The sequence below is a fragment of the Miniopterus natalensis genome, chromosome 11 (genome assembly GCF_054644295.1).
Source record: "Miniopterus natalensis isolate mMinNat1 chromosome 11, mMinNat1.hap1, whole genome shotgun sequence".
Classification (NCBI taxonomy): domain Eukaryota; kingdom Metazoa; phylum Chordata; class Mammalia; order Chiroptera; family Miniopteridae; genus Miniopterus; species Miniopterus natalensis.
Genome location: NC_142091.1, coordinates 39,598,747 through 39,611,763, shown reverse-complemented (window position 1 = coordinate 39,611,763; position 13,017 = coordinate 39,598,747). Strand labels below are relative to the sequence as shown.

The following is a 13,017-nucleotide window of genomic DNA, read 5'->3' as shown; positions in this document are numbered from 1 at the left end:
TTGGATGGCTATAGGTTTGGAAAGGTTAGGTAGGAGAATAGCCTTATTGGGGGGACATAAATTCTGGAGTATTTAGAAGTGATGGGGCATTATGTCTAAATTTACTCTCAAGTTGATCAGAAAAAAATAGTGACAATGGATACATACACACATAAACACATACATATATACACATACATACATATACATTAAAGGGAGAGGAAGCAAATTAATAAATGTTAACTGGAGAATCCAAGTAAAGGGATATTTGATTTTGTACTATTCTTGCAATTTTTCTATAAGTTTAGAATTATATTAAAACAAATTATTTTACATAACAGTTAATAAAAATTATTTTTTTCATTTTTAGTGAGTGATAAATGTATACATATATGCATTTTTCTATATATGTATATATCCACACACACATATCTTACCACATTTTACCATTTAACTTCTTTAAACTACTCTGCTCTAATCTTACAGATTTGGGCAATGAATTTTCCCACTTTACAAAGAGAAAAGATGGCTTGCTTTAAGTCAAGTCATAGATGAACCTTGCTAAGGAGCAGAGTGCAAAAATGACAAGTTCTAAAACAGTTGCTGAACTTCATGTAAACACCATGGAAAAATCTAATGACTGGGTATCATTATAACCAATATTTTCCCACACTGAAGCACCAGTTTCTAGCCCAAGTCTACCAATTCTACTTTCTCCTTTTATTAAAAACCCATATTCAGAGAAAGGTCTCTTATCTCCTCTCTAAGTTTTATCTATGGTCACTTAAAATGGATCAGATTTAAGAAAAAATTTTCATCTACTTTAACCAAATTCCCCAAGGAATAATTCTTTTAATTGAAAAAAAAAAATCCAGAATCCTTGTTTCAGAATAAAACATTCTAGTGTGTCAAAATAATTGACTTGTTTCTGAAGGTCAGTTTCTCAATTACTATCCTGCTTTGACACACCTAAAAATATGAAACATGTTCATCAGTATTAATACTTTGTACTTTGTGTGTGTCCCATGAGTCTCTCTACATATCAGAATCTTGAGGGTGAGCAGGTGGAGCACTACAGCTCACTGAGATCTGCAGGCCTAGATGGTCTCTAAGAGTCTTCACCCATTTCAGAAATTTTGATTCTAGTTCAACTGTTACTCTTTCTCTTCCACTTCATATACTCTGCAGTCTTTGTTCATCAGGAAGGCTCGGACCATTCTGATATTAACAGTTGGTCAGGTGCCACACTAAATGATGAGTCTCCACACAAGGTGGGCCTGGCTTCAATACACTGCAAAGATGGCCATTTCAAAGCATGTGTTCCTAATAGCTTTCTGTGTGTTTACTAAAAGGAGCAATAAAAGTATTTACTATTGTATGTGAAACACTGGTCAAGTGAGATCCAGACAGATTATGTAAGTCAAATGTTGACTGATAGAGGCAGAACTACACTTCGAGTTCTTCTGATTCTATGTTTCTAGGGATTTTTTTTTTTTTTTTAAGTGTCATCGAGATACCTCAGATATTCCAATGCATTGACCTCAGTCCAACTTTAAGGAAGATATATTTTAAAGCACAGATAAATAGAAACTACATATTTCAAATACAGATACATATATATATATATATATATATATATATATATATAAAATTCTTCTCATAATTCTTGGCCCAGTATTCCAGGAAGTCACTATTAATGTATTACAACTGGCACATAAACTGAAACCTATTTGCCATACCCACTTCTTTTAAAGTTACAAAGATTTCTAGTAAAATAGCACCCATTCTGTAACTCACCAGAAAGTTCTCTCTGCCTTGATAATGTCGGGAGTAGACGTGGGGGAAAGTTATAGGATAAGGAGAGAGAATTATAAAAAAAATCTATGGTTTAAAACACCCTCTTAACAGTAAGGATGAAGGTAAAGAAAGGCTGTGATAAAAATACTTCTCAAGATATAAGAAGGCTGAACCAGAAATTTGGGGCTGAGGCTAAAAAGAGTAAATTGTGGTTAGAGAGAAAGGCACACCTCTCACTCACCGCGCTTTCCTACCTTTGATCTAAAGTACTACTGGTTGGTTGCAAAGTGGGGTAAATAGATATATGGCGACCTAGGGGTGGCGAGGTATCTATTGTACATCTGAGGCTGCATTAGCACTGCTCACACCTAATGCTTTCCATCTTCAATACTAACTTTTGACCTTGCTTTTTCTTTTTTAATGTTCGGTTAAAAAAATGTGGTCTCTGCCCCAGCTGGTGTGGTTCAGTTCCTTGAGCGATGTCCTGTGCACTGAAAGGTCAAGGGTTGGATTCCCAGACAGGGCACATGCCCTGGCTGCAGGTTCAATCCCTGGTCGGGGTACGTGCAGGAGGCAACTGATAGATGTTTCTCTCTCTCTAAAATCGATTTAAAAAAAAAAGAGGTTTCTGCCCTCCCTAATTCTTAGCTGTTATATAAACATATCAAATCCAGGTCTCCTCTTAGTATTTCTCTGTATTTAGTGCTGTTTTAAGTTCAGAAATGAACACTTTTGAAAACTGAATCTGAACTCACTTGATGACAGCAATACTCCCTGCTCTCTATTTTCCCCAACTCTTTCAGAGTAAATTATCAAATATACCACCTAAGCAAAATACAAAATAAAGATCTCTAAATTTGCTGTAATTTCCCCCTATACTTATGCCAAGAGAATCACAAGTAGCCAAGCATAGTTCATGGAATTATGAACTTAATTTATAAATTGCCATGGTGAGTTCAGTTTAGTTCATTACTGAGACACAGAGCATGTCACTTATCACTTTCTGCTCTGTATTTCAACTTGATCTATAAATGCTGTTTCTCCCTAAAAGACTAAGCTCTTTGAGGGACAAAGTTGCATCTGCTTCATCTCTACATCCTGTAAAGTATCTCATCCATTTAGAAACTCCCCAGATTAATACATATATGTGTGTGTGTGTATATATATATATCTCCATCCATATATATTTATATTTAATCTGCTGCTCCTATAGATTTACTGAAACCTAAGCATTCCATTGAAATATTCCATTATAGGCCTTCAATTTTAGTCTCAGAGTTTCTTCTGACTGAAGGCAGTAAAAATGTTATTTAGTATAAGGCAGAAGTTCTCAAGGTGAAATCAAGGGACCACGAGGGGACTCTGAGATCCTTTTAAGGGTCTGTAAAGTCAAAATTATGTTCATGATAATACTAAGACATCACCTGCCTTTTTCAGCCCCATTCACTCACGAGTATAAGACAGTTTTCCACAGGGCTTGATAATGTGTGATAATGCAATCGGTCTAACAGCTAATGAAATCTGCACTTGTGTATTCTTGTGTCTTAAAGATTTCTGTTTAAATTTCTAACAGAGTAACTATTAATAGGTCTAACAACCCAGTTCATATAAAGAGCTAATGACTTTGGCTCTGATGGCAGAGACCTGCCAGAGTTTAATCTGGGCTTCGTCATAATCTCATTTGTAAAATGGGAATAATTCATCCTGTGAAGATTAAAATAAGACTGGTTGTTCATTCATTCATTCATTCATTCAATAATATTAATTTATAGACATTTAACACACACTGTATGAGGTAGCAAGGATGAAGTCTAAAGTGACGCAAGACGCAATTATCATCCTCATGGAATGTATAGTTAAGAGGGAGATAAGGCATTTATCACATAATCACACAGATACACATAAAGCTACAACTCTGTTAAGTGCTTCAATTTTATGAGACGATCAGACTGTGTGGGAGATATAACCAGGTTAAGGAGGCCATGGGAGTCTTCCTCAGAGGCAAAACAAGAGACCTGAAGAAGTAATGAAGGGATCGAAGAGGGAGTTTGACCAGCCTAAGAGGAGAGATTTAAGGATACTGACATTAGGGATTCCCCTACAGAGCTCCACCGACCACCCTACAGTGAAGCTCAAAGTTATTAAAAACAGTCTAAAACAGAGACTACCCAGGGAGAAGAAAACTTTGAAATAAATCCTACTATTGATACCATCAGAATTAAAAAGAGAAGATAAAGCACAAAAATCTGCTATATAAAAGGAATATTCAGGGAATGAAAAGAAACAATTGGATATTAACACCTTGCTGAAAAAACCTGAACACTTACTAAGAGTTGCACTATAAAGGTGGAGTCTCCCAGACAGTAGAGCATAATGACAAAGAAGGAAAATAAGAGAAAAAAGAAGTGCACAGGATATCCAACATCTTAATAACAGGAGTTTCAGAAAGAGAAAGCAAAAAGGAAGAATTAATTCAAGAATCAAAAGGCATACTGAAAATAGTTCACAAACTTCTAAAAAAACACACAACTAGATCAGATACAAAGAACCAAGAATCACGGCTTGGGTTCTCAATTCCTACACAGGAAACAAGAAAACAATAGCGTACTGACGTCAACATTTGAATAAAAATGTTTTTCAACCTTTAATTCTATACCCAAGAATTAGCACAGAATAATGACATTTTCATAAACATAGTATCTCAAAAAACTAAGCTCCCATGTTCACTCTCTCATGAAGGTACTGAAGGAGATATTCCCAAGAACAGAGTAAACCAAGAGAAAAGACGACATATGATACAGTAACGGGAGAGCCAGCATGGGAGAGAAGCAAAGGAAGATCTCAGAATAACTGCACTGCACTGGATATAATAGGGCAATTAGTCCAGATAGAGAGGTGTAACACAGAAGACAGACATAACGACAGCCATCATCGCTAAGTTCCCATCAACTGTTAACCTAGGAATAAAATGTCCAAGAAAGATGAGAAAATAGAATTATCAATTGTTTTGATTCTGAGAAAGCAGCAGGGGGTGAGATATTATCCAAAGCCAAGGTGTGGAGATCATCTTTGGAAAGGAGGGATGACTGCCATTGAGACTCCTTGAAGTCTTGAACACAGATGAAGGCAGGTAATGAGACAATAATGGAATTTCCTTTTAATGCCATCTGTTTTCTTTGTAAATTAGGAAGACAGACCACTTGCTAAATGTGAAAGAAAAAGGGTACGTTTGAGGTTTGTGGAGAAGGAAAAAAGTTGAAAAAATTGTTAAAAATAGGAGGGAAAGTTAACCAGGGAAATACAGAAGGAAATCTGAGCAGGGTTAAGGGTCCATTTGAAAACAGTTCCACATTAATTTAGGATCATGCCTTTGCTGCTGAAAGATTTTCTTCAACCATATACAAAAATAAACTCAAAATGGATAAAAGACTTAAATGTAAGACATGAAACCATAAAAATCCAAGAAGAAAACAGAGGCAGCAAAATCTCAGACATCTCTCATAGCAATATGTTTGCTGATACATCTTCTAGGGCAAGAAAACAAAGGAGAAAATAAACAAATGGAACTACACCAAAATAAAAAGCTTCTGCACAGCAAAAGAAACCATCAACAAATTGAAAAGGAAGCCCACTGTATGGGAAAACATATTTGCCAATGACACATCTGATAAAGGGTTAATATCCAAAATATATAAGAAACTCATACAACTTAACAAAAGGAAGACAAACAATCCAATTAAAAATGGGCAAAGGACCTAAATAGACACTTCTCCACAGAGGACATACAGATGGCCAACAGACATGTGAAAAAATGCTCAAAGTCACTAATCATCAGAGATGCAAATTAAAACCACAATGATGTATCACCTCACACCTGTCAGAATGGCTGCCATCAACAAATCAACGAATAAGTGCTGGCTGGTGAGGGTGCAGAGAAAAGGGAACCCTAGTACACTGATGGTGGGAATTCAGACTTAGTGCAATCACTGTGGAAAGCAGTATGGAGGATCCTAAAAAAATTTAAAATTGACCCACCATTTGACCCAGTGATACCACTTCTAGGAATATATCCTAAGAAACCCAAAACACCAATCAGAAAGAACTTATGCACCCCTATGTTCATAGAAGTGTAATTTACAATAGCTAAGATCTGGAAACAGCCCAAGTGCCCATCAGTAGATGAGTGGATAAAAAAGCTGTGGGACATTTACACCATGGGATACTATGCAGCTGTCAAAAAGAAGGATCTCTTACCCTTTGGGGCAGCATGGAGGGAACTGGAGAGTGTTATGCTAAGCGAAATAAGCCAGCCAGAGAAAGACAAACATCACATGATCTCACTCATATGTGGAATGTAATAAACAAAATAAACTGATGAACAAAATAGATACAGAGACACAGAAGCATGGAACAGACTGAAGGATCTCAGAGGGAAGGTGGGGATGGGAAAGTGGATGGGGAGATTAATCAAAGAACTGATATGTTTATAAGCATAACCCAAGGACATAGACGTTGGTATGGGGAAGGCCTGGGGGTGGGGTGGATGCGGGATGGAAGGGATCAATGGGGGTAAAAAGGGGACATCTGTAATATTTTCAACAATAAAGATTTTAAAAAAAGGAAAAAAGTACTGTAATTGGTAAAAAAAAAAAAAAAAAGAAAGATTTTCTTTAGTAGTATTTGGCTACTTAGATGCAGATACAGAAAAAGGGGTTATCTGAGTTCATCCAGAGTTGGGATTTCATTTCATTTCACTTATAGGCTAGAGTGTTATTTAAATAATGAACTATGAACTCTAATCAGGAAAACAAGAAAAGGATAATATGCCTAAAGTGATTAGGATAATTCCAGGGTGATAGCAAGCATTATATATATATAAAAGCTATTATTATATATATAAAAAAGCTATTATTATTACTAACCATGGTCCTCTAGCAGTAAGTGATCTGATTATTCTGATTTGCAATCATTTCTCTCTCTCACCAGATTGAGCTCTTTGAGGATAAGGAATGTCTTCCTCATCTTTGCTTCTTCCCAAAGTCTAGCCCAGTAACTACCACACTACAAGTGACTATTAAATATGTATGATTAAATCAATGAATCAAATCTTGGGCTTCCAAGCTATTCACATAATTTTTTTAAAAGATTCTAGCACCCTAGCTGGTTTTGCCCAGTGGTTAGAGCATCGGCCCCGGGGACTGAAGGGTCCCGGGTTCAGTTCTAGCCAAGGGCACGTGCCTTGGTTGCAGGCTCAATCCCTGGCCCCGGTAGGGGCACATGCAGGAGGCAATGGATGCCTCTCTCTCTCCCCCGCCTTCCACTCTCTCTGAAAAGCAATGGGGAAAACAAAATATCCTTGTGTGAGGATTTAAAAAAAAAAAGATTCTAGCTAGGGCATTATAACCTTAGCAACAACTCAAAAACTAGAAATTTCCAAGAAAGGCACTAAAGGGCCAGCCACTCCATTGTCAATTCAATGATAGAAACTTACTAAGTAGCTAACAGCATGATTAATGGGAGTTTTCCAATACTGTAGTCTATAGAATTAGCAAAGAAAGAAAATGAATTAACATGCATAACATGAAAATTAAGAAACACTTTATTTTTTAGGAATAAGAACTCCTGCCTCTATTTTTATCATTTGTACCCTATATTTCATGAAATGAGTACTCTGAAGCATGACCTACCCAAATGTTGATCAAATACATGCATAAGAGCAGACCAGGCTCATTAACTTCTTTTTTGGGGGGCAGAGAGCAGGTCCCTAAAATAATACTGTACCTTTCCTGTTTTATCAAAGGCCATACATAGTGTGTGTGTTTTTGCCTGTACATTCAATTTTTAAAAAATTAAGATTTTGTTTTTGCTTAAGTAATATACTGGTCACTTTAAAGTATTCAAAGAAGAAAAATATATAGTTAACAACTTTGATTTAATAGTAAAAGGATATAGGAAATCACAATCTTAAGTGAAACCTGTACTAAAAATCTTTAATAAACAGGTTGTTTGAAGCTGTGTTATAATGGAAGGCCAAGTCGCCAGTTGGTTCTTGTAAGTCTAAAGCACTATATAAGATACTAAAACAGCCAATAAGATACTAAAATGTCTAAACCTCTAGGTTCAACATTTTATGGGAAAATAATATGCAAAGTTCAAAACAATCCCTCGTCTCTCTCGCCACCTGTATTCTAACCAGCAGAAGTCAGAACAGGATAGAAGCTAGGAAAAGGGTATTTCAGACAGTGGACAAAAAGGAAATACAAAAATCTCCAATGGGATACTTCTTAGTCCAGTTTGACTCCCTCTACCATTCCCATTTTTCCCTGAAGGTCCCATGAAATGTTCTGTCTCTACTTTCAAGGACAGAACTTGTGGTTTCTGGACAGAGTTTGTCTGTCCCAGAGCCACTGTAAGAAAAAGAGTGCCCACTCCTGTTGCATGCCCATTCCCAACACCTCTGATTCATAAAGCAAGCAATTCAATAAAAGTGATGTATTTGATAGTCATTAAGTACAATGCACTTGAGAGGAATGGACTGAAAATATGAGAGAATGAATAAGCAAATGTTTCGGTTCTTGAAAAGACAAGAGAATGAGATGTCATTCAAAGCAGAACTTGTCCACCAGCAACAAGAGGAAACCCAGCAGCAGGTTAAAAAGGTTTTCGTCTCTTCCACCCTCTTTACTTAATGACAGTGAAAGTCAAAGATACATATAGTATATAAAAAGGAAAGACCAAGATCGAGTGTGGGCATACAAGAAACTGTAATCCAATCAGTCTACATTTCAGAGTGATACCTAGGGAAGAGGTATTGTAACATAACTACTAGACATTTTTTCTTGTTTTCCCATAGGCACCTCAAATCATAATATATATATATGCCCCCTACTGGGGTTCGAGCCTGCAACCTGCATATGTGCCCTGACCAGGAATCAAACCTCTATTTCCTGGATCATAGGTCTATGCTCAACTGCTGAGCCACGCCGGCTGGGCTCAAATCGTAAAATATTAATGTTCAAGTTTACCTATCAATGAAAAGTTATAGAATTTTTAAAAATATAAGCTTTTAAAAAATAATCTTATCTTGTATGTTAATAACCCCTATACAGTAAATACCTGCCACGGCTAGGGAATAATACGATCCGTTATTGTGATTTGGCTTTAAATATTTTCTTACACTAAAACTTAATTCAGGATTACCTGAAACGGAGGTTACCCAAACAATACTAAGTATATTCCAACAAAATGCAAAGTAGCCTGGATGCTCTTCTACAGACTCAATCCCATGTACTAAACATCAAATTCATTAGTTATTTTTATCTTTAATGAAACAAAATTACCACAGATATTAAGACTGTGTTACCTTCATAATGTTAACTAAATCTGTTTGATAGTAGCGATCCTGGTGCGCATTTGCTGCTGCTAATGTAAGAAGATAATCATTCCTTGCGTGGGTAGCTTTGGAATTACATTCAGATCGCCGGGCTTTTAACTAAAACATAATAAAAGAAAAAAAATCAGTGCAAACTGATATTACACTGCAAAACATATGAGAATATCTCTCTTCGTTGGCAATTAATGGCTCCTCAATAAGAGTAAAGGTAAGCACGTTGAGAAACATTTCTATGCATATAAAACTATTTATGCATTTAACACTATTGAGGAATTAAATAAACAGTGACTAGAACTGTTATACATGGCAAGAGAGTTTTCAAATATTTGTTATTTACACTTACATACTTCCAAAGATTTTTAGAGAACTTCAAAGTATTTTGTTCATTTTATCCAAATGGAAAAATAAAGGTTCCCAAATTAAGTACCTTATCCTCATCTTCAAACCTGTTGGAGCTAGAAAATGGTTTTAAAAAATTCAATACTACTAACATGCCAAAAGAACTGCATGCTCGTTGGGAATCTGGCAGTCAAAGCCAGGCCACTAAGCTTACCATATCAGGTACTTCATGCCTGAGAGTCTCACAAGAAAAAACCACTTGTAGCTGGCCCAGAATTTCTGCTCATGGTGTAAATCTCAACGAAGTGAATTTTATAGGGCTTTCTAAAGCCCATGGATTAAGCAGATCAAGTACAGAATCCTATCTATAAAGCAATCTTGAGAAGCAAGCACTGTCCAAACCATTGACACCTGGGTGAACTCCCCTGCCGCAACCTCCCAAAGAACTGGGAAGGAAAGTTCTTCCCTAAGTTAATGACTTTAAAATGCTTTTCTAAATTAGTTGAAAATAATTGACCTCCACCATCAAAAGACCCAATTCTTTTATTTTTTTTGAAGATAAGGTTTCTCAATTGTGAAACATAGTTTTCAAAAACTCACCTTTACACTTGCCTTCTGTAAACTGATTCTTGACTGAAAAAGACTAAGTTTAGATCTGTCATAAAATAGAAAGGTATGGTTAATCAAACTATCAAATTATATCATAAGATGATTAAATGTTATAATTACTAATTTTTCCTAAAGTTACCCTTTTCCACAACACTATTCTAAAGGAGAACTAAAAAAATGGAAAACCAAGATCAATGATTATTTTCCTACAGGAAGAATGTAATATGATGATGAGAGAGGAAATATTGAGATTAATATAATAAAAATATCCTGAATGGCAAAAAAATCAGTTAGACAAATCCAATATATTGGTATTTCATGATAAACAAGAGTCATCAAATTATAGGTTATTCCCATATCATACAATTATACCCACTTTAGTTCCTGCAAGGAAGCTTAAAGCCCTTGGATGACCAACCTATGGAGGCAAAGATTAGCAGGCTTTGAGGGCAGTGGTTGCAACAATGCCAGTATGCAATCTACAATATGATACTGACCAGGCTCTAGAAAGTCCTTAATTCCATTATTTCTCCCATTAAAAGTTCTTCTTGTTTGGGTGCCTGCCTGTGTACCCTCTCCACTCTGAATATAGTGTTTGGAACACAACGAGAAAGTCCCTCAACTCTCTGGCCTATATGATTTTGTTCTACTTTATTTTCTCCCAATCTGGTCTGATATTTCCCTTTCAGTGTGGGAGGGGAACCATAATCTAACAATCAGTAGTAAAAATATGTTGGCTTTACCCAAACAACCAGAGATAACCATAATAAGAAAGTCAACAGACAACTGCTAGGGAACAATCAACACTCCCGCGACCTGTGAATTTTGACTCTGCAATGTTTGTCTTGACTGCAGTTCATGGTGGTTGCCATGGGAGAAGAGAATTCAACGCATGTGCTGGCAGCTATGCCATAATATGAAGTAAAGTCGCAGACCACAGAGTAAGGCAGTCTGCAGAACAAATGTGAGGATAGCAAAACCAGCCTCTCACCTTTCTAACGAGAGAAACATTCAGGATGTACACATATGCATCCCAATTACCTCCCCACTGTTAAAAAAATCGGGGATCTGAGATATTCCTGCTGTTTTCTACCTTGCTCATATTCATACTTCATGGGGTTTTTGTTTTTATTAATTAGATTCGTATTCACTTTGATCTACAAAAGCAAAGGCCACAGACTTTAAAATTTGATAGGGTCTGTTCTGGGTTAAGAAAGACTGTTTGGGGGTGTTCTCAATTCTCCTTTTTTGTAGCCATTATCCAAATAGTCTGAGTTGCACCTGGATTTTCCAATATAAGGTTTTAAGTTTCTGGCTTCTGCTTCATTTGTGAATCCTCATATAATTCTTGTGCAGTACTAAAGTAGGTATTAGTAATGGATAGAATAATACAGTCCCTGTCCTCAAAGATTATTATCTAGAATAAGATATATACAAATAATGAACTCTTCCTCATCCACCTTCCAAATGTTAATATTATGTAGGGTTCCAAATTCAACCTCCCATCTTATTTTATATATGATTTCATCTCTATAACCTATCATCTGAAAGGCAATTAACCCCCAAAGTGAGACCACTGGGCCCAGATTCTCCCTTGAGAATGAGCTGTATGACTCCCTACCAAATACATTCACACCAGTGTCCATGGGTTTTGTAGAGCCTTCATATCCCAAATGGAACGCATCTTTGCCTTCAAATGGTATATCCCTGTTCCTTCTAAGTACACATCTCTCCTAACGTATACATCTCACCCTTGGTCAAATCATCTAGCAAAACTGTAGGTAGTCCAGTTTTCATGTCCCCTTTCCTGATCTTCCTTCTCATCTCTACTTAGAAAAATCATAGTCATTCCCCAAGACTGTCCAAACATCCCTTCTTCTATAAAGGTTTCCTTTTACATTAGGCAAAATTAATATATTTTCCATGCTTACGTATTAACATACAACTACTGTAAATAAATCAGTTACTAGGTAAGTGACTACAGGCATTTAATTTCCTTAAGTTCACTGTGAATAAACAAATCATAAAGTCACTTTTAAATACATTTGTCTTTAATTCTAGGCTTTAAATTTCTTCAGGGCACAAAACTTACTCTTAACTCCTCTCTGTACCCGTAGCATCCAATATAAAGTAAATTATTCAATAAACAATTAGTGAGTGAGCAAAGATGAAAAGGCACTTCTTACCCTGTACTTGAACTAATTTTCCAGAAAAGTTACACACTGAATTAAAATGTCTAACTTTTTTTAGTGTTTTAAAAAATATATCTTAAAAATATATCTTTATTGATTTCAGAGAGAGTAAAGGAGAGGGAGAGAGAGAGATAGAAACATCAATGATGAGAGAGTCATTGATTGGCTGCCTCCTGCATGCCCCTGACAGAGGATTGAGCCCGCAACCCGGGCATGTGCCCTGACCCGGAATCAAACCCCGATCGCCTGGATCCTAGGTTGACGCTCAACCACTGAGCTAAGCCTGGCCGGGCTAAAATGTCTAACTTGTATCCCCTTTGAATTTGGGCCATAATAGAAGACAGTTCCTTGTGATCAGCATCTGTGATAATTTGACCCTGTCAAATTCACACTTCACAGGAACAACCCTGCAACTGTCCTCATTTTTACCCTGTAGGCCCTGGCTAACGTGGGTATTTCTGTATGTTCTACAAATCTGTCCACTCTCTTCTAGAATCCCCAAGAGTTTTAACAAACAAGTTCCTAAAACCCACCATAATGGGATATTCCTGATGGAGATTACCTGATCTAAAAAACTTTGGGTTTTACTGGGAAGATGGGTTAATTCTCTCTAAAGGAAATATTTGTATGCTCACAAAAATAAAATAGTAAAGACAATAAACTAAATTAGGGAGCAGTAAGTAGTAAATATATTTCCCAGTAACACTA

The 13,017-nt window shown here is 36.5% G+C and overlaps 1 protein-coding gene across 4 annotated transcripts in view; it reads right to left on the bottom strand.

The window, feature by feature from the left end:
• The window catches only part of FCHSD2 (FCH and double SH3 domains 2), a 167,974-nt gene that overhangs the window by 59,250 nt on the left and 95,707 nt on the right, over positions 1 to 13,017 (bottom strand). For all 4 annotated transcript variants that reach the window (XM_087821671.1, XM_016208483.2, XM_087821670.1 and 1 more), the window contains 2 exons: positions 10,109 to 10,163; positions 9,140 to 9,268 (listed from right to left, as the gene is read on the bottom strand). In XM_087821671.1, the coding sequence (XP_087677797.1) occupies positions 9,140 to 9,268; positions 10,109 to 10,163 (184 nt within the window). The remainder of the gene's footprint in view (positions 1 to 9,139; positions 9,269 to 10,108; positions 10,164 to 13,017) is intronic.